Source organism: Pinus tabuliformis, chromosome X, assembly GCF_031772625.1.
Source record: "Pinus tabuliformis cultivar Carrire ecotype Pingquan chromosome X, CPIR1, whole genome shotgun sequence".
In the NCBI taxonomy this organism is placed as follows: domain Eukaryota; kingdom Viridiplantae; phylum Streptophyta; class Pinopsida; order Pinales; family Pinaceae; genus Pinus; species Pinus tabuliformis.
In genome coordinates, this window is record NC_142308.1 from 1,493,829,514 (window position 1) to 1,493,852,926 (window position 23,413).

The window sequence follows — 23,413 nt, forward strand, 5'->3', positions numbered from 1 at the left end:
CTTCCAGCCGTGCAAAATTCTCCTTTGCAGGATCTTGAAAAAATTTAATAGATTTGTTAGCCATGGCTAGGTTTTTATGACTTTTAGATTAACCGATCTGGATTCCCTACAAATCCCCACAATACACCTAAAGAAACCTACTTTGTTACCAATATGATGTGTAAAATCTTGTGGGTATTCCATTGGATAGGTTGTCATAACATATTTACCAAGATATAATAAAAATCATAAATCTACACTATGCAGGTTCAGTTTTCCTCAAATTTCTAAATTCGTTAATTATTGTGTTATGCTTATGCATGTAATATATGAAATATGAAAAATAGATAACACACATAAATACTATCACTCACAGCCATAATAACACAATATATTACTTGGGAAACCCTTATGGGAGAAAACCCAACTGGAAGGTGAGACTCCTCTCCTCTCTCTTTCTGTGAATGGAAATGCATGAAAATACAACGAAATGAGACCTATGGCCAATGGGCTACTACAGTGCATAAAATTTATATCTTTTTGCTCTTTCTATCCACTCGGCTACTCTACTTATCTATAGAACAAAAGATATTCCAATATAATGGAACCCATTTTCCTCCTAGTGTCTTGATTATAACAGATCTTGGTAGCCTATTAGTGGTTAAGTTTGACTCCTTCAACTCTTAACTAGAGTTACAATATTGAGTCTCTCAGTTTCTTCTTCATCATGATCATGTGGCTATCCAATTTTCCATTAATAATGGGGGCTAACATGGCATCCTCTAGAATCATGGTGGTCAAAACACGAAGGTTGACTTTCATGTGGCATAAATTTGTCATATGTAATCTAATTGAGCTAATTCTTGTATGGTTGGAAATTTATCTATGTTCATATTAGCAGTACGAGGTGCAACACTTATGTAGAAAAATTCTACCCCCAAATATCTCCATTTAATGCCTCAAATTATCTCCATAAGGTTTCTTAACGAAATTCACCAAAATGGGCCACAACAGTAAAAATGGTCTTGTGAGTTTATTCCTTCAATTTTTCCACTATGGAAGCATCAAGACAGATGGAAAATAATTTAATGATCTAATCTAGATTACATCTCCCCATTTTGTAAAAAAAAATTCCCCAAAGGCTTTTACTAAATGATGTGACGTAATTTTTCCCTCTACCTTCTCCCTAAAGTACCATTTAGCCTTGCTGGGAAGCTCTCCTTTTAACCCAATATGCCAAAGGTCATGATGCCCCTATATTGTAGTTTTTGACCTCTTTTGTAAAAAATTATCCTTTGACAACTCTTTATGAGCTTCTGGCATCAAATCCTATGCATAAGGTAGGACATGTTCCTCTTCCTCATCTAACATGGAAGGCTCATTGAGTTTCAAGTTTTATAGATTCACCAATAAGTCAATGCACATGTATGCGGGTAGATTGATTCTATAGCTGTAATCTCCTACCTTCTCCAGTATCTCAAAGGGACCATACCATAAAGCCTTGATTTTATTTCTAGCACCCTATAGTATCTCCTTCTTCAATTGTAATTGTACTTTGTCTCCCACGTTGAGTGACTTCTCTATTATGTTTTGATCATGGTTGGCCTTGTATTTTTATTATGACTTCTATAGTGTCTTTTGTACCTATAAATGGATATGCTTGATATTCTCAACAAATTTCTATGTTCTTAATACATCCCTAGTATGATCCTCCCTCATCCCTCCTTGTTTCTCATATTCAATATCCAAGGGTGAAGGTGGAAAATATCTAAAATAGGTTTCAAATGGCAAGTTACCAATAGAAGTGTGATTGCTTTATTGTAAGAGTGTTGTATATAAACTAGATTTGCATCCCAAGTCTTCGAATGATTATGTATGTACCCCCTAAATTTTGAACCAATTCTTGTTGATTACTTATATTTTCCCATATGTCTATGCATGGAATGTTGTATACCTCTCAACTTCATGTTGATATTATCACAAAGTGTAGTCCAAAATGGACTGAGGAATATTGTGTCCCTGTATGAAACAATGCTCCTTAATATCCCAAAGTGAACCCAAACATATCTGAAGAACAACTTCACTGCTTCTTGTCTGTGGATGGTCTTTTTATAAGGAATTAGATCACACATATTTTTTAACCTTTCAACTACCATGAACATGTAGTCATGTCCCTTTCCAAGTGGTAAATATTCCACAAATTTCAAGGACGAGTGGGCATAGGAAATAGACGATATAGACCATGTTTCATATTACCATGCTTGTTGGTGAAATAAAGCGTGCATCCTCCTATAAACATATCTACCTCGTTGTTGTAGCGGCTACAACCACCCTCCAAAATTTTGGCCTGCACCCAACTTCGGAGCCTCCCTTGAGAGTTTCACTTGATTACTGCACACACTTGGGTTCACTCCATGAGCTCGTGTGAGTCTTCGCATTCACCTTGCTTATTCATTCCACCCAAGTTTTTTCATGTTGATGTCAAAGTCATGCTTGCGACCATGTTCTGGTCATGCTCAAGGTCTTTGCTTCATGTGTACATGTTGTGTTCGCTATGAAAACATCTGTCGCACTCACACACGAAGTCACATTCACTGTCGCACAAGCGTCATCACAGTCTATCAACAATCAACCACAAGTATCACTTGCACTGTCGGTCAGTCATGTTGAACACGTGTGTTTGGATTGTTTGATTCGTCTCATCGTCAAGTCATGGAAGTGTGTGTTCGCAGGATCACATATGCATCTTTCACTCGTTCACACACTTAGTCATTTTGCTAAAGTTTTGATGACCGAACTCCCCTCTAATAGCTAGACCATCACCCTGCCATTGAATCGATCGACTGTCACCAAGAACATTACAGAAGCACCAAGCAAGTCATTTCAAGTTGTGCTTCCTGCAAGCAAATCAATCAGCCTTCATGCTGGTCAACCAGAGAGTTTGACCTAGCAACCACTCCGGGACTAACTCCCCTCAAAAATTGCGTAGAGGCTGCAGACCTTGCCCACTCTGCTGGCTGAGAAAATTGCGCAGACAGGCCGGATAGACACCCAATGCCCATCCCTGTCTCCCTCAGAAAATTGTGCAGTTTTTCCATCCAGTCCTCCCGATAGTTGACTGGCTGCTCACCAATAAAATTGCCAGTTTTCATGAGCAAGCCCTCTGCTGCCCAGTAGTCCGCTCAGCTTAGAAACTGTGTAGAGGTGATCAACAAGCCAGCCTCCCAGCATCAATGCAGTTTTTACCGCTAGCAGCTCCTAGCAGCTGACTCCCAGTTCCCTCCCGGAAATGCACAGATTTTGTTGCCAAGCTCTAGCAGCTGACTGTCAGTTCCCCTCAAGAATTGCACAGTTTTTGCTGCCAGTGACCCAGTAGCTGACTTCCAGTTCCCTCCAATAATTGCGTCGTTTTTGGTGCTAGTTCCCTTCAGGAATTACGTAGTTTTGGCTACCAAGCTCCCATTGCCCGCTCGTTCCAGAAATTGTGCATATTTTGCCTGCCCAACCTTCCTGCAGCCCAGACTATTCCTCCCAAAAGTTGCACAGTTTTGTCTTCCAGCTGAGCCAGACCTCACGGACAGTCATTGTAGATCTAGATTTCCCATCTTCATACCCCAGTGACTCTTGTGAGGTTTTCATCAGCAATGCCCAGAGCCTCCATCCTGCCTCGCAACCTTGTTATCTCTCCTAGTCACCCGCATCTGAAATGATCAAGTACCATGGTAGAGTAGGAAGTTTTTGGATTTGATGTCGTCTCATCATGAGTGACTGTAGGTACAGGTACACAAACAAACATGGCACAATGATGAATGGGATGAACAAAGGGAGCACATGCAGAAGGAAAGGTTCACCAACAAACGAACAAACAATGCATGTGAAGAGATGTACTTGCGAATGGATGATCATGCAAAGATGTGTTTGCAAACGGATGGACGAGCAAACATGCAAGATGTGCTCACGGACGGATGAACATGCACCTTTTTTGAACAGACAAACCTGTCAAGCCTTCCAACATACAAGCAAGGACAAACGTGCAAAAGCAACATCAAGCAAACCAACGGCCATCAAAGACTTCGCGCACTTTTCCATGCGAAGGTGAAGCTGTGACACACCATGAGAACATCCATCACCCAGCAGCACTACAACTCGACATGCACACAAGTAGCAGCACGAATGTACCAACACTATCATGACGAGTCATTTCATGAGTCATTTCGTCCACATCTCTACTGTGGGCCATACTGTCAATCAATGTAATGTAACGTGGAATTCCAAGAGACCCACTTGTTGTACAAAGAGTCATGTAAAGTCGAAAAGTCATGGAAGTCAAATAGTCATGAGGGTAGTCGAACAGCCATAAGGGTTAGTTTCACCCTTAGCTATAAAAACTCCCTCATTTGTACATGGAAATGACTTTACACCTCAGCTCCTCCCACATAGCCAAGAGAGTATGTAATTTTTTCTTTGAGGAGTAAGTAGTGGCTCCAACACCCCGCCCATGGGGTTAGAGATGTATGGTGTAACGACGTGTCTTGGAACTTTCGCTTAATTCAGAAGCCTGCTAGCACATTTTCACACATGTATTGTAACTATTGTAAGACTAATCTTGAACACTTGTAATGCATGTTGCTTTAACCTATGTTTAACACTTGAATTCATTCACTTGTTGTAATACATAATCTATTAATGAAAATGTGTTGTATATGTTGTTAAAGCTGCCTGCCCGTGGTGGCTAGCTCCCGAACATCAGACATACCTTTCACACAAAACTTGCTATAACAATCGTTGCACTTGCGCGGACTCATCCATTGAGTGTTGTACATGTTACCTTCCCTTGTGTGTTGTGACTGTCGCATCTGTGTGGACTGTTCCTCCGGAAGTTGTGCACGTCATGTTGTGTTGTGTGTTCCTAGTAGATTTGGGGCTTCCTCCCAACCGACTTGGGGCTCACTCCCACCCTCTCCCTCTACAGTGAAAGAATCATTGACACAAGTAACACTAGCAATCACCAGGCACGCGAACCTCACTTCTCAAAGACAAAGCATACCACTCTCATGTGCTGACAAGCAAGAGTCGAGGCAAATGCTTAAGATAATGGAAACCGGACCATCATAACAGATGGGACTCCCACACCAAATGGTGTGAGGTCTAGTTGGGGCTTCATACTGGGGTGATCCCCTTAATGTTGGTGGGTCCAGCACCATCAACATTTCTGTAGCTAGAAGGAGGGTAGCGAGTTGTATATGGTTGAACGTCCTCTCACACTCATTCATAAACCTTCTGTTCAATGCAGTAACTCGCACTCCCTCTCACCTACGCATGACTTTGCAGTTGGTTACTCCTCACCTCCCAGGACTAAAAACGAGATTCCATATCATCACCTTCGCTTTGTCTGTCCCATCACTCGCCAGTTCATGAAAGTAGTCAGACTAATCCCATGCATACAACATCTTCCATATGCATCAAGAAAGAAAAAATCCACTCCTACAGGAGTTGTTGTATTATCGATGGAAGAAGCAGTCCTTGCCACACTTGAAGGTCTGGCAGAAGCTATTGAAGACGGAAAGGAACCTCCGGTCTTCCAGCAAGGCGAATGAGACACTCTTGTGATCAGACTCCGATACAGGAGGCGGAGGGGAAGGCAGCAGAGGAGGTGGAGGCGGAGACGAACCAACGGACTCAGAGTCGAAACTGTTAGACTCTAAAAGAGAGGAGGAGGACAAGGAAGAAGAAGAGATGGCTGACCCAAATATGGAATGGATGACTCAAGGACCATTGGCTCTCCCAGGTGTCTTTCATAAGATGTCAAAGCGAGCATAGAGAATGAACATCAAGTTTAACCCTGACAGCATAGTGAAGGCAGAAGATCACTTGGACAACTTCTACCTACAGTTGCAGACCCTTGAGGTACGATATGAAGACGTATCATGTCGATTGTTTCCATGTACCTTGAACGGTCGCACAACTGCATGGTATTACAACCTTCCACCAAACTCCATTCCAAACTGGGGTGCATTCAAACGCGTGTTCCTTGAAAACTTTGTCCACGACAAGACCCCAGCCATGCTACTCAAATAATTGGGAAGCCTAAAGATGGAAGGAAAATAAAAATTAAAAGACTTCAATCAGAGGTTTACACGCATATTAAGGAAATTTGCAGCGGACACCAAACCTCGTGACTCTATCACTATTGATTACTACAAGTCCGCATTGCCGACCAGCATTGTGCAGTTCATCAAGCGAGCTGCGAAACCAACACTTTTGGAAAACTGCGAAGAGGCTATTGTTGTAGAGAAATACCTACACACAATTGGATTCATCAAGGATGAAAAATCAATAAAGGACTCCAAAGATGCAAGTAGGAAGTCCCAAGCAATGGCGAGAAAGGGTAGAGACAAGGAAGCAACTGATAATGAAACCCTCACTCACCTTGTCAACAACTTGACTACGGAAGTGTCAGAGCTCAAACAACGAAAAACAGACACATTTGCAAGCAGCCATCTGCCCAAGCAGAGACAGACAAGCATCTCATCAGACAGCAATCAATCTGCTTCAAAAATTGTGCAGAGCTCTGTGTTCCAAGTTGAACAGTGCGCAAATCCTAAGTTATGTTCATTCCACGAAGAACATCACCCCGAGAACTCTTGTTTGAACTGGAAGCGAGTCGCGAACTCTATATGCAGTCATACTTTCGATGCGAAAAACAGTATGCAGGAGCAATCAAAAGACACTGATGATGACGAAGAGGTTGCACCTAATGAACCATCAAGTTCTGGGCATGTGGTGAACGCATATCAATGCTCGCAAGCAATGTCAAAGACGAACACCGAGAAGCAGCCCCAAAAGCAAAATGATTGTTACAATCTCAAGAGTAAAGGGGCTCCCCTTACACTTAGGGAAGCATAAGAAAAGATGAGACTACTGATGAGGAAGGTTGATCCACTAGCCGCCCCAAAGCAGAAAACAAAAAACAAGTTCGGGAAGACAGTGGCAGACAAGAGTACATCCATGAGCAGCAAGCTGCAAAACACTCCGTCGGACAACACGAACATTTGTTCTACCCCGGACACCTCAGTGAGTCTACCACCTCTGGAATACAACATTGTAGATGACATGAAGAAAACTTGATCGAACATCAATTTGTTCAAGTTAGCTAAGATCCAGAGTCAGCGACACAACCTGCTGCACACATTAGGACAGAGGACAATGGACAGCGTAGCCTCTACCAGCAAGGGAACAAGCACACCTCCCGGATCACTTTCTACTGTGCTCAACACGCTCCAGATGGAAGAAGAAAACTCAGGTTGCCCTCCATTCCTGTTATCATTTGAATTTTTTAACTACAATGTTCACAACTTCTTGGTTGATTCTGGTGCAGCTGCCAACGTCATGCCACTCTCCATTGTGAAAAAGATCAATGCACAATGGAGCAAGACATCCGCGCGAATCATCCAACTTGATCAAACATTGGTACCAGCCATTGGTGAATTGTGAGACGTGATCATCCGACTATCTCATGACAGTCGAATCCACCAATGCATCAACATAGTTGTTGTGGACATACCATAAGCATATGCTCTACTACTCAGCAGACACTGGTCCAGCAAGCTGGACAAATATTTTGCTACAGACTGGTCCCACATGTGGCTTCGTGTTATATAAAAATTTTAGCATCTTGTAAACAAATTAGTTAATTAGGGCAGAGGGCATGATCAAATATCATGTCCATTCACCAATAGGCATGTAGGGATGTATTTAAGCATATGCCTCTCAGCTTGTAAATCATCTATTCAATTATTAATAAAATATATATTTATCATGGTTGTCAATTGCTAATTCGTGTGTTCCATCTGGTATCAGAGTGGGTCGATTCTCGCTTCTCTACCTGCAAATACACAGAAGTTTGCGTTCGGATTGTGTTATTTCCTTCCACCACCGTTTTCTGCAGATGCTGCCAGCCACCGCCTTGTTCTTCAACCCAGCAAATCGCGCCTTCTTCTTCTGTTGTGTCGTACGTCATCTCCCCGCCATCGTGCTCTTGCCGACGTCTTCTGCCCTCAAATTCCACCATCCGTTGTCTTCCTTTCCGTCTAGCCCACACCACCCCAACGCTTTGATGTGAACCTATCTTTTTCCACAGCATATTAATTTAAATAGCCCACAGAGATTAATCGATAATAACATATATTATATGTTTAAAAACTATACGTTATATAATTAAATTATTTAATTTAATTTAATTAAAAAAAACTATATGTTATATAATTAAATTAAATTAAATGAATTTAATTATTTAAAAAAATCAAATTAAAAGCTGTCGAACAAATATACACCCCCACAAACCCGTTCAATGTCATCAATGTCAATGGCCGATTTTAGCAAAAAATTGATTGATTTGGAGAATAGGATTACTAGCCACTCTGATGATTTCAACAAAAAATTAGTCGATCTCGAGAGTAAGCTTATCGGGCATCCCGAAGATATCAAGAAGCTTCAATATATGACAAATCGGATAGAAATACAGCTAGGGAAGAACCATATCCAATCTGAAATGAATCATAATCAGACAATGGCATTCTTGAACACCTTGTGTGGAAGGACAAAGGTTACACCCAAACAACTACTCCAAGATGATGGAGGTAATCAACCGCACAATTCATCAAATTCAACAAATTCAGCAGATTCTCATGAAAAAGCGGAATCTCCAAAAAAATCATCCACGCACCATCAAGGAAATAATAACGCGACTTTTTCAAATAAGCAACTCTGGGATAAATTCACCAATCAACACCCTCTTTTCGCTCCACCATTAGCAATGTATCAGCGAAAGGCAAAAATCGAGCTGCCCAAATTCGATGGGAACAAAAAATGCAGCGTTACATGGTTGAATAAAGCAGAAGAATACTTCGAGATTTATGACATCAACAATGATCATGAAAAGATTAGGCACGCTTCCATGAAAATGGAAGGAGAAGCATATAATTGGTATATGTGGTGGAATAAGACGACAATCGCCATCAATTGGAGAAAATTTAAGGATGCATTCTTTAAAAGATTCCAAGGTGTAAAGGAAGAAGAGTTCTTTTCAACACTCATCAGATTACGACAAAAAGGAAGTGTGGATGAGTACACTCGAGAATGGGAGACCTTAGCAACACGAGTACCTGGGTTATCAGAATCTCATCTAATTCAATCATACATCTTCGGACTTAAAACTCATCTACAAGTATAACTTGAGCTTCATGACATTACGTTAATAGAAGTAGCAAGACGAAAAGCAAAAACCGCTGAAAAGAAATTTGAACAAATACTGTGGTCAAAACCGGAAAAAGTATATTCGAGATGAAGAATGCCCCAGTCTGTGGATACGAATAATACAAGATATGTTCCACCACATCGTCGTGAAGGCGAAAAATCTAACGTGGAAATACAAAGGATAAAAGAAGGCAAATGCAAACGTTGTGGCGAGAAGTGGGACCCTAAACATAGGTGTGCTAAAGGAAAAGAATCAAAGAACCTATATAACTGTGAAGCAACTAATGATTCAAATAGTGATGATTCCGACATAGAAGAAACAGAAGATGCCCTAGAATTCTCTCCAGAATTAGATGACGGAAGTATTCCACAAGTGTCACTATCAGCTATGACAGGTATATCACAACCTCAGACTCTAAAATTGAAAGGACATATAAAGAAGAACAACGTAGTGGTTCTCATCGACTCTGGTAGCACCCACAATTTTTTAGATGCAACCGTGGCAAAGAGACTCAACATTTTCTCATTTCCCTTACCGAACATGAAGGTGATGGTAGCTGACAGTAAGAAGATTGAAAAGGTAGGGAAATGCCATAAGGTTAAATTGCAGATACAAGACTTTAATTTAGAATCCTTGTTCTTCATTGTACCATTAGGAGGAGTAGATGTGGTCTTAGGGATCCAATGGCTACGAACTCTAGGCACTTATGCTGCCAACCATCAAGTACAGTTCATAAGATTTAACTGGGAAGGGCAAAGGTACAAGTTATACGGATTCCAAGCACCAGAGAATCAAATCGTATCATCATCTCAGATGATGAAGATGATTCGAAAAGGAGCACCAGCTTATGTAGTACAATGTCACCAATTAGAAATGTTATCTGCAAACATGATTAGCGAAGAGTCACCAGAGGTACAAGATCTAATTTAGAAGCATAAAAAGGTATTTCAAGACCTGCCTATGAAAATGCCTCCTAACAGGGAAATTGAGCATACAATAGAAGTCAAATCAGGGTCAGACAGAAATTAAGAGATTAATTCAAGACCTTTTAAAGTGTGGGATCATCTCAAAAAGTAAAAGTCTGTATGTTGCTCCAGTGGTATTGGTAAGGAAGAAGGATGGTTCATTCAGGCTATGCATTGACTATAGAGGATTAAACAAAATAACGATTAAAAACAAATTCCCAATCCCCTTTATCAACGAAATGTTGGATGAACTACATGGTGCAAAATACTTCTCAAAATTGGACTTAAGTTTAGGTTATTATCAAATCAAAATCAGGTTGGAAGATATACCAAAAACGGCATTCTGAACACACGAAGGTCACTATGAATTTAAAGTAATGCCATTTGGGTTAACCAACGCACCAGCAACATTCCAAGCCACTTTGAATGAGTTATTCTATCCATATCTTAGGAAGTTTGTATTAGTATTCTTTGATGATATTTTAATTTATAGTAAAACTTGGAAGGAGCACCTACAACATCTAGATAAAGTTCTTACACTACTGAAAGAGCATCAGTTCTACGCCAAGAAATCCAAATGCACCTTTGGGAAGGAAGAAGTAGAATACCTCAAACACATTATATCCCATGAAGGCGTAAAAGTGGACCCTAATAAAATCAAAGCTATAAAGGAATGGACCAAACCGGTTAATATATCCAAGCTAAGAGGGTTCTTAGGATTGACTGGATATTACCGAAGATTTATTAAAAACTATGCACATATAACTGCACCTCTGACAAACCTTTTAAAGAAGAATTCATTTCAATGGGATGAGGAAGCAGGAAGGTGTTTTGAAGAACTGAAGGAAGTTATGTCTAATGCCCCAGTATTGGCAACTCCAGATTTCTCTAAACCATTTATCATCGAGTGTGATGCTTCCAGATTTGGTATAGGTGCAGTGTTAATGCAAGAAGGGCATCCAATAGCTTTTGAAAGTAGGAAGCTCAATAAAAGAGAACGTCTTAAGTCCACATACAACAAGGAAATGCTCACTATTATGCACGCATTGGCTAAGTGGAGACAATATCTTTTGGGAAGTAAGTTCTCCATACGAACAGACCATAACAATCTCCAACACCTCCTTCAACAAAAAACACTTTCCGAAGAACAACAAAAATGGATTGAAAAAATTGCCACCTTTGACATGGAGATACTACATAAAAGGGGAAAAGACAATGTAGTAGCAGATTCCCTGTCTAGGAAAGACGAAGAACCAACACTACTTGTAGTCTCGGTTGTTGTTCCTGAATGGTTTAATGAGATTCGAAGTGAGTATGCTAAGGATCTAGAAATAACTGTGATAATCAATAACCTTCTAGACAACTCAAAATTTGAATGAGAGAACAACATTCTATGGTACAAAGGAAGAATCTATCTGAATTCAAATTCCAAGTTTAAATCCAAGATACTCAAGGAGTCACATGATTCACTATCAGCCGAACATGTAGGATTCTTTAAAACTTACTACAATGCATGTCAATCATTCTTTTGGAAGGGGATGAGTCACGATATTCAGAAGTATGTAGCAGAAAGTGATGTGACATGTCAAAGAAATAAAAGTGAAAATATTATGACACCTGGATTACTTCACCCCTTAAACATTCTGAATCAGAAATGGGAAGAAATATCAATGGACTTTATTGAGGGATTACCTGTATCTGAAGGCAAGGATAAGATCTTCATAGTAGTCGACATACTCACCAAATATGCTCACTTTATTGCAATGAAGAAATCAGACTCAACTAAACAAATCGTTGAGATATTCTGCAAAAATATTTATAAATTACATGATTTTCCGAAAGTCATTGTGAGTGATAGAGATGCCAAATTTAAGGGTAATTTTTGGAAAGAGTTGTTCAACCATATAGGAACCTACCTAAATATGAGTTCCGCTTACCACCCTCAAACAGATGGACAAACAGAGGTTGTCAATAAATGTTTGGAAGCCTACCTACGTTGTTACGCTACAGAAAAACAAAATAAGTGGGCTCAGTGGTTGCATCTCGCTGAATGGTGGTATAATTCTACTTATCATACGTCAGAAAAAAATGACTCCATTCCAAGCTTTGTATGGATACGAACCTCCAAAATGGAAGGGTCTAGCTACCGTCCAGAAAAATCTAACTGTGTTTAAAAACCAACTAGAAGGACCCAAAAAATTGTACAAACCCTAAAAGAAAACTTGAATAATGCAAGGAACCGTATGAAGCAACAAGCGGACCGAAACAGAACCGAGAGAGAATTTGAAGTCGAAGAATGGGTATTTTTCAAGCTCCAGCAATACAAACAGTTGCCTTGAAACAAAAAGGAAAAATTAAATTAGCACTGAAGTTTTATGGACCATATCAAATCAATAAAAAGATTAGCCAAGTTGCATATAGTTTAATCCTTCCAGAGAAAAGTCGTGTTCACAATGTCTTCCATGTCTCCTGCCTTAAAAGGGCACTAGGCGACCATCAATCATCACAAACAATGCTTCCATCTCTAGATGATGAAGGAAGGGTCATTTTAGAACCAGTAGGTATCTTATCTACCAGAGAAAGGAAGCTTCGATCTTGTGTAATCAAGGAAAACTTGATCAAGTGGAAGGACTTACCAGAAGAATAAGCTTCTTGGGAGACTGAAGCGTTTCATCAACAACATTCGTCGTTACGTATGCTTTGAGGACAAAGCATTCTTTTGAGAGGAAGGCAATGTTATATAAAAAAATTAGTTAGTTTATAAGTTATTAGGCAAAGGGCATGATCAAAGATCATGCCCATTCGCCAAGAGGCACCCAAGATAGTATATAGCCATGGCCTCCCACAAAATGTAAACATCATCTATTCATTATTAATAAAATATATATTATGGTTGTCAATTGCTAAACTCATGTGTATCATGCATTACTGCATATACTTGTAAAAGCATTAATGTTTGTAAATACAACAAAAGCACCTTTCACTTTAATGATACCATTACTAATCTTGTAATAACACACATTGATGTTATTTCATATGTAATATGCATTGGTGTTGCCATTATATAAAATATGCACTTAGACTTTAAAAATATATAATACACATTTGTTTATGTCAATCATTGCACATGCATATCAAATATGGCATTGTGTATTATCATTGGAAACATCCCAAGGCTTTCAATATCTAAAATATGCATTAGAGTTTCAAAATTAAACAAGTGTTGCATGGTAATGTGGTCCCTGCCACACAAACTTTGTAAAAGTATATTACTTAATTGTTAGCTTCAACCAAGTGATTACAAAAGCATTTAATTCAATTTATGTATGAAGTTACACGAATTGAATCTTTATGACCTTATCTTAAAGTTTTTTTGTTGTTGATTTACACACAACTAAATGAACCTGAATTGAAGCCCTAAGGGATAGCTCAGTTGGTCGAGTTCCCATTGCTAAGTACCTTGCCAATTGGGAGGTAACAAGGTCAAATCTCCTCAATGCCCTTGGGGTTAGGCCCGACATATTAGTTCGACGGGTAGATCCCTTTGGGTGGATATGTCCGGATTATTTCCCGTGGATGTAGCGGCCACTCAGTGACCGTGAACCACAGTTGAAAAAAAAAATGAACCTTAACCATGAGTGATGTAAGAATTTCCCATAAAATTACTATGATAGCTTAATGAAGCAAAAATCCAAACCTTTACACCTAAATCCATGGATGACGGGCATTGTCCAAAAATGATTACTCTAAAGATTTATTTGTTACATATTTGTTTCTTAAATTTCAATTTATATTTCTTGCAAATTTAAAACTAAAAAATCAATTATGTTTCTTGCGAATTAAAAGCTACAACATCAACTATGCTACTATGTTGTCTATGTTTCTATGATATGTAGTTTCTATTATATTACATGTAGATAATTTTGACTTAGTTCCATCAAATGATAAAAGAGTTTGTATTTTTTTATTAATTAAACAAAATATTCATTAAAAATAGAAACATATTTTACAAATAATTATTTTCCTTCTTTATAAATTATTACCTACATTTTGTAGATTTTTGAAAGTATATGGGATTAATAAAATCAAGATGATGGTGAAGATGGGTGATTTTAGATAACAATTACACATTTGGAGACCGCTAAACTTATTCAAACACACTTGGAGACCCAATTCCTTCCAATTTATTATTCGAATCAACAGTATGTTGGAACATGTGAGTGTACTCACACGGACATTCGGTAAACTATTCATTCTTCCATTAGAGCACGTAACAGTGATCAAATTTCCTAGTGAGTCTCTGGTTGTGAATATGTTTACGCGTAACCTTATTGAGCGATAAATAATATTATAGTATTTTTTACCTTCAACAACAAAAAAACTTAAAATGAGAATCAAAACAACAATGGAAACCAAAATATTGTAATACTCCATATTCATATCTAAGGTACCATGGCTCGTAATTTTGAAAATAAGAACAATAACTTCAATTGCTTTCTTTGTTTAAGATAGTGCTTGATAATCCTTGTTCATAGAGATGGTTTCCCATTTCTTTTGTAAAACTCATGATGTGCATTTCACATTCCTCACTTCTTTCATGTTTTAAATATTTTAATCTAAACCTAAACCTCCAATCTCTAGGATAATCAATTCCAAAAACACGCTAGCTAAAGCAGTATTGTTTTGTGAGGAGTTACTCACAAAGAACTGAAAAAAGTTACATTAACAAAAGGGAAAATGTAGTTGCACAAATCTCGACAGTGGCATAGAATTCGGCTAAAAGAATGATTATTTCATTATACTCCATTGCACGTGTCGTGAAGGTGGAAATAAGACCTTCAAAATATGAACCAATAAGACGATTACAAATTGGTTTTTTTAATAATGTTAAAATATATATATATATATATATATATATATATATATATATATATATATATATATATATATATATATATATATATATATATATATATATATATATTAAAGTTAAACATTAGAGAATATATTAGTCAAGGCTCATCTAATGGGTAGTCAAAATCAAATCGATTGCTAGAGTCAAGCCTTGGCAAGGACTAATAATACTTATTATTGATTTAATTATATTTCTAATAATCTCAAATTCTTAAATAATTAAACTCAAAACATTTAATTATAAATTATTTATAACTAATTAAATAACATTAGTTAATTCAATTATCTTTTCAACAATTTCATATATATTTATGTTAATAATTATTCCCCACCTAATAGCTTCCATTTTTCATAACAACTCACATTACACAGTCCCCTTTACCCATTTCCATAGTGAAATCATAATTATGACTAACTAAAAATGCTAAAAAATTCTCACATACAAAAGTAATCGTTATTTTGAAACTCTTCACATATAAATGTAATCATTATTTCAAAATTCTTCACATACAAAAGTAATCATTATTATGACTAATTGAAAATGCTCCAAATTCTTCACATACTTGAAGACAAAGTCAAATCACTGAAAGTTAGTTTTGTTGTTATGTTATATGGTGGAAACCTAATAGGCTTGTAGTATACATATCTTATATGGAAACAATCGACACTTCTAATAAATAAATATAATCATGTTGCATTTCTCCCAATTGCCATTTCATTTTACTCAGTGAGGTTGAGGCGCCTAATGCAGGAGTTAGTTGGACGTAATTTCTATGTTTTCTACCTCATTTTCTTTTTTGAGAATTGGAAATCACTTGTGAGTTATTTGTATCAGTTGAGACCTTGCTATCCTTGGCCTTTCCCCACAAAAAAGTGTATATCCCTATTAGAATCACAATTCCTCCCAATGCATTGTATTCAACGGATAAGCCTAGTCTGGTTAGCAGCTTAAATTGTTCTATTTACGAAAATGAATAACTTCGAATCGATTCATTAATTCAATAAGCTAGAAAGGAACGAATGTACCTACCCAAATAAATGTCCTCAAAAAGAATAATAGCTCCCACAATTGTCTTGATTATTATCATCAAAAGAGTGAATGTCGTCATAAACACAGGCCCTTTTACGAGAATGATATTTCCCTATAGATAATATGCAATTATTGAACCAAACACTCCTTACGCCCAAGATCATGTGTTAACATTCTACACAATTTGTTAACTACCTTCATATCCACCCAATCTCCCAATCTTCAATTCAAAAAATTATGTAACATATAAATTTCCCTCATCCAAAGAAAATGAAAAACCAAACTTATAGTGTAGATTGTAGATAGAAGGTTGATATCGCATCGTAATGTCCATTTAAAATTATCACACATGATAGCTAGGCCCAAAACTGTCGTTTGTATTGTCTCTGGAAAACATATTAAGGTGGTTAGGGAAAGTGGAGCAGAATGTTTCTTCAGGACTATAGCCTGCACAATATTGTGCAAAATTGTGAATTACAGTGAGTGTGTGTATGTGTGTGTGTGTGTGTGTTTGTGTAAATATCTGAGTAGTAATATTCCTAAAACACGATAGCTAAAGAAGTATTGTGTTGCGAGTAGTTTCTCAGTTACTCACAGAGAACTGAAAACAGTTCTCTAAAATCAGTTACATTAAAGAAAGGGAAAATGCAGTTGCACAAATCTTGGCAGTGGCATAGAATTTCGCTGAAAGAATGATATTTCATTATGCTCCATTGCACATGTTGTGAAGGTGGAAATATGACCTTCAAAATGTGAAATGGTCAATAAGACAATTACAAATTGGTTTTTTTAATAATGTTAAAAAACACATATTTTTTATAAAGTTAAACATTAAAGAATATATTGGTCAAAGTTCATTTAATGGATAGTCAAAGGCAAATCGATTGCTAGAGTCATGCCTTGGCAGAGACTAATAAACCATAATGTGTATGCCTTAGTGTGTGTAAATCATTAGTGCACTCATGTGCATTATTGATATATGTGCAAGAGAAAAAAAAAAAAAAACAAAAAACCTTCACTAAACCTCTACACACACAAAATTTTTAGTTATAATGAAAATGGATTAAAACCTTGGTTTTATCGTTGTTAGTAGTTCGTTTTTCCAACAATTTTACCAATATTTTGCAGACTTTCCTAGTTAAAAAAATTGAAATTGGCATTAAAATTTTTCAAAAATAGTGGCACACAAGAATATATTGTTCTTTACAATTGTAGGAATTAGTTTAAAGAAAATCCACTTACATACTCAATCATTACACTAATGTGAATATATGCATTATATTGTAAAAAAACTAACATATCAATGTTATAAAAACTTGAATTTCACATAGTCATATATAACATAGTGGCATACAAGAACATTGTTCTTTACAATTGTAGGAATTAGTTTAAAGAAATTCCATCACTTAAGTACTCAATCATTAATGTGAACATATACATTATATTGTAGAAAAACTAACATATCAATGTTATAAAAACTTGAATTTCAATTAGTCGTATATAACTTCTATAGATTAAATTAATATATTTGAGAAGCTAATTTGATTCTCTACATTTCATCACTATATTCAAATCATTTGTGAATGTATCTTGAATAATCCCTCCACATCAATATAATGTTGTTTTTTCATATTGGAAACCATCATTAGTTTGTGATCATGCTAAATGGTATTGTTATTTCAAACATTTCATGTCACAACATCTTAATGACTATCTCTAACTTCCTACTGCAACATTTGTGAAAAAATTTCATTTCTTGGGTATTATGAGTAACTTTCTTCCCTAGTCAAGAACTTATTTATATGTTTCACAAGTTTTAAACTCTTCCTCTTGTGAGAAAGAAAAATATGCATCTTGGCCAAATCCAACAATCTATCTAAGAAATTTATTTGAAAAACCCTCCATTCTCTTTTTTTTCTTTTTTAAAAAAATATGCAATATCAGCAACCACCCAATCAATTTAATTCATCATGAGTTAGGCATGCTTGTATAGAACCTAAAATTAATATATCTATAAATAAAATGCATATGTATTAAATCAACAAATATAAATTAACTACATTCACGAAAAATAAATAAAACATGTCATTACAAATAATCTTCCGTATGACATATACAAATATTCAGCAACTTATAAAAGGCATCCCATCTCACTTTTTCTTCCATTCAATATAAAGCATCCACTTTCATTTTACACTCTTTTTAACTTAATTTTCATTTTATACTATTTTTAACTTAATAAGACAAATCAAGCTTATATGATGACTTGCACTAATAACTCATTTTAGCTCATTACAAAATTTTCAATTTCAATATATACAATTTCTTACATTCATAATATTACTAAATGTATATTTTAATGACCATCTCTAACATTATAACATTATAAAGGGAATGGTGAATAACCTAAAAAATTGTTATTCTAAAACAACAAATTACAAAATAAAAAACACTCAACAACAATTTAATTTAGAGCACATGTGAATTCATTTGATATGGTCAATCATTATCATGGATGCAAGTTTGATTCAACATGATTTACAGCTCACAATTTATGAGGTTTTGGATGGATGAATGGTAAATAGTACATTGTTAAGCTAACTTTTGTGATTTTTATACCAATCAAAAAAACATAACTGTAAGTTTTGACATATTTTCTGGCTAACAAGAACTTGAATATTTACATTAGAAAATGGTACTTCCAAAGTTTCCAATGTGAACCTACCAAGTAGATGGTCCAGTTTCCACGAACCATTTTGGTCTAAACACCCAGAATTTGTTTAATTTTTTCATTAAAATCCAAACAAATCTATGTTGATATTTTGTATAAAGCAAGCCTTGAAATTTTAATCCTGCAGGACTCAGAATTTGTTTAATTTCTTCATTAAAAACCAAACAATTTGTATTGAACTTTTGTATAAAGCAAGCCTTGAAATTTTAATCATGCAGTCACGATGCATGCCAGCTTAAACTATGACATCCACCAAGCAAGAGAGAGAAAACAAGAGGCCAAATTTATTCTCGACAAATTTGTGGTATATTTCTCCATTTAAAACTCCTATGATACACTGATATTATTTCGAAAAACTTACTTCTGATGAGAATTCAAGGTTCCCTTTACAGAAATTTCATGGCGAAAATGTAACTAACTTTTGTATATTTTATATAATTATAGTATACCTTGTAGATTAAAAACTTTCGATACTCACCCTTACTGCAATTAAGCTGTTAACTTATTAATGCACTCCATTTACAGTATTTCGGTGTAGTTTCTAGAACAGAAGCCTAATCTTCGTAACTGGATCAGACATACTAATTTAGTTACTATGTTCTGAAAGCCTGCCATTGATGAACTTCATCGAAAACCATAGCCCGGTCTATACCTGAAATGAAACAAAGGAAAACATGACTTAGATCGATCTTAAACTCTCCCTGGAAGAAAAAATCTAGACATTGGTGTTGACAACTTTTGTTAGATAATGTTCTGAAACACAACTTTGTGGGGTCAGACTGAACCTCATTACATCAAAAAGGGATGTGTCTGTATGTTTGCCTATCTATATGAGTAAGCTATCTGGATAGTCATATTTTTTGTGGAAGTTCCTGTTTAATCTGCAGTATTAGACCTATCTGATTTTGTTCCAGGATGAGACAGTCATGTTATGTATTCAGAACTTTATATTCTCCTAATATAATCCAGAACTTTATATTCTCCTAATATAATCCATGATGATTTTCTCTCTGAAAAAAAGTTAATGAAAGAAATTATCTTAGCTTTTTGTAAATTCATTTTTTCCTTTATAAATTTGATTTATAAGTTTGTTAATAAGAATATTGGTGTAATGATTTCAAGTTTCGTTGTGCTCTAAAAAAATCAATTTTTATATAAAATATAAAAATATGTTTTAATAACAAAAAAGGTTGATAATCGTTTTATTATTATTATTATTATATATAATATTATGGAAATAGTTATTATTATTCTATATAATATAATCAAAGATAGAAGTTAGGAGATTGAATTTTTAAAATGTGGACATAAATAGACGGTTTAGGTTCTGAAAAATGTTTCAATTGAATTTTGAAAAATACATTTTAGTAGTAAACAGCGATAGAGATAAAATAGATAAATGATTAACTGTGATTCATCTCATTAATTAAATAGTTATTATTATTCTATAAGTTATTATTATTCTATATAATATAAAGGAAGATAGAGGTGAAAGATAGAGGTGAAGATAAAAGTTAAGAGATTGGGTTTTTTAATTTTTAAACTGTAGACATAAATAGACTGTTCAGGTTCTGAAAAATGTTTCAATTGAATTTTGAAAAATATACTTAATAGTAAATAGAAATAGAAATAAAATAGATAAATGATTAATGGTGATTTATCTAATTAATTCAGATTGAATTTTGAAAAATATATTCTAATAATAAATAGAGATAAAGATAAACAAAATTGATAAATGGTTAATGGTGATTCATCTGATTAATTCTGAACTTTTTAGATTAAAAAAATTCATGAAAATTAATACTAACTTGTTCATTCTTTCCATATCAGACGGATTCTATGTGGCTGTGCTACTATAACACTTTGTCCACCAACACCATGCCTAAATAGCAGATTGTAAGTTTAAATAACTTTGCATTTGGATAAACTATTCTAAGCCATCATGGGTGGTAAATAGAGATAGACAAAATAGTTTAATGATTAATGGTGATTCATCTGACTTTTTACTAATTCCTACTGTTTTGGATTGAAAAGGCTAATGACAAATTAAGCCATATTCTATGTGGTTGTTCTACTAGGTTTGTCCACAGCACCAGACCTAAACAGCAGATTGTAAGGTTAGATAACTTTGCAGCTGGATAAACTGTTCTAGGCCATCATGGGAAGATAACTAGTATGTAAGATCTTGTCAGGCCAGTGCAATTAGGTTTTCATGCTGATGGGGCCAGTTGCTATTCCAGAGTGAATTTAAATCTTCTGGAGATAACAGATATAGATCCATGGTGGAGACAATAAGTTGAAAACTACTGAGCCCATTAACTCTTTTACAACAAAGAGCTAACCAGTAGATTTGCATTATCTGGTTTTATCATTGACTCTTTTACCGCAAAGAGCTAACCAATAGATTTGCATTATCTGGTTTTATCATTGACTCTTTTACAACATCGAGTTAACCACCAGATTTTGACAATCTGTTTTTACCCATTATCTGAACCTAGAACCCAAAATAGTCTATAAAGCTATTGGCTAATTAATTCAAATCATTTCATCTCAGAATTTTTTTCCCTGGAAGGGAAAGCCAATAAGGGAGTAGAGTACTTACTTATTCTGTGTGGGATTAGGGATGCTTGGCACATTTCTAAAGCTGAACCCATGACGTCTGTTACCAGGCAGACCTGTCCTTGTTTTCTTCATGTAGAAAGGGGCGTGGGAATCCATGAAGCCATAATAACCAGTTCTTGACATTTTTTTCTCAAACCTCCTCTGCTCATTCAGTGCACGATTGGCTTCCACCTTGTATTGGTAATCGTCAGTGGAAAACCCCAGCATGTTAGCAGGCCGCTGTATGGCAAAACACAAGGTGAATAATGAGGCAAAAACAACAACGATAACAAGAGGTAGGACTACCTTCATCTTTTACCCTTCTCTGAAACAATCAAAATTTCTCACATTCAGAGAAAACAGTACTCTTTCCAGGGATGATTTACTTTGAACAAGTAGGGAATTCTAATCTATTGTTGCTGTTATATTTTAGTGGGCCAAGTGAGATCTGCCAGTGGTCTCGTGCCCCAATGTTTGCATTCACTGGTTATTGAAGTTGGCCAGCGGTCTGCCCAGGACATTTATAAAGTAATAATTTGTGTCGGCAGATTTTATGTTGTGTTTATGTTCAGCTCGTGACTGAAACACGTGATATTCTTCGCGTCCCAGCTCCCTGACTACATCAAGACGTACAATTGTGTGTGGTGGAACAGGAACCGAGGGGCACACTCTTTATTACGGTTAGTCTAAACCACTGTTTGAAAAACTTTGGTAGAAATTTTGAAAAACTTTGGTAGAAATTTTTTGAAAATTTTAGTTTCAGGATTTCGGTAGGTTTTTTCATGGCCCTGAATCTATTTCTAATATAAAAAATTATGCAAACAATCCAGTATTGTGATTTTTTGAATATTTTCAAACAATCTAGCATTCTGATTTTTTGAAAATTTTCAAACAATCCAGCATTTTAATTTTTCGAAATTTTTTTAGTGATTCCGGCAAGAAATCTGTCATCTGGGCTAATTTGTGGGGTCTATTGCCCGGAAAATTATGGAAATTCAAGAATGATTTTGAAAAAATCTAGTAGAAATTTTTATAAATCCAAGTTATAGTTGTCAAACTTCAAAATTTTGGGTGCCCCAAGGTTTTTTGATGGTGCTAAATCCATTTCCATTATAAAAACACGATTTAAACATTTCTACTGCCAGAATTTTTTGTAAAAATAATTACCGAATTCTAGCCATTATTGTTTGCAGGAACCAAGGGGCAGACTCTATGTATGTGGAGTTGTCTACGGAAATGCTCATTTCTACTAAGTCTAGTGTGTTTTTAGAATGGTCATTTCAACTAGAGTCTAGTTCTTTTTTTCCAAAAAATCTGACGATGAGATTGTTTGAATAGTTTTTCTATAGTAAAAATAAATTTAGTGTCATCAAAAACCTCTTCCTACCCAAATCATAAAGCTCGATAACTTTAACTCATATTTTCTAAAAATTTCTAAATTTTGTCCCTGAATTTTTATTGTTCTCCCAAAAAAAATATGGTCTCGTTAATGAAAACTCTTCTTATTTATTTAAATTAATGAATGATTGACAATCAGAATTGATTTAATTAATGAATGATTGACAATCAGAATTGGAATCAGAGATTTCTCTGTTTTTTAAAGCCCGTCTGTTTCGCAGAGCCCATCTTAATGAGGTGACGATGATGAACATCTTAATCAGGTGACGATGATGAACGTCGTGCGGTAGTTGCAAAGTCAGGCTAATCGGTGGAAAAACGGGTTATTGGTTATGGTAAAAAAAAAAAAAAAAATCTAGTAAGAAATTAGTTTTTTAATTGGATGGTTAGAGTGAGATTGTTGGTATTAAGTTAATTTATAAGTATATATAGGGGTTGATAGGCTTTTTTTTTAATCAGTTCACTTTTTATTTTTATTTTTGTGGGAGTTGTCTTTAGAGCGACTCTTTGGACTTTCCAATGCTGAAATCCTGCGGCGG

At 35.8% G+C, this 23,413-nt stretch overlaps 1 protein-coding gene across 2 annotated transcripts; it reads right to left on the bottom strand.

Moving 5' to 3' along the window:
- Positions 1-19,137: 19,137 nt before the first annotated feature.
- LOC149145673 (uncharacterized) lies at positions 19,138-21,994 on the bottom strand. Of its 2 annotated transcripts, XM_089449915.1 has the most exons (3): positions 21,783-21,994; positions 21,478-21,668; positions 19,138-19,527 (listed from the first exon to the last, which is right to left on the bottom strand). In XM_089449915.1, the coding sequence occupies exons 1-3, from the start codon at positions 21,786-21,788 to the stop codon at positions 19,500-19,502; spliced, it is 225 nt and encodes a 74-aa protein (XP_089306041.1). In that variant the 5' UTR covers positions 21,789-21,994; the 3' UTR covers positions 19,138-19,499. The 2 variants fall into 2 exon arrangements, with proteins under 2 accessions (XP_089306041.1, XP_089306040.1); XM_089449914.1 differs by having other exon boundaries at positions 21,478-21,988.
- Between the last annotated feature and the right edge of the window lie 1,419 nt (positions 21,995-23,413).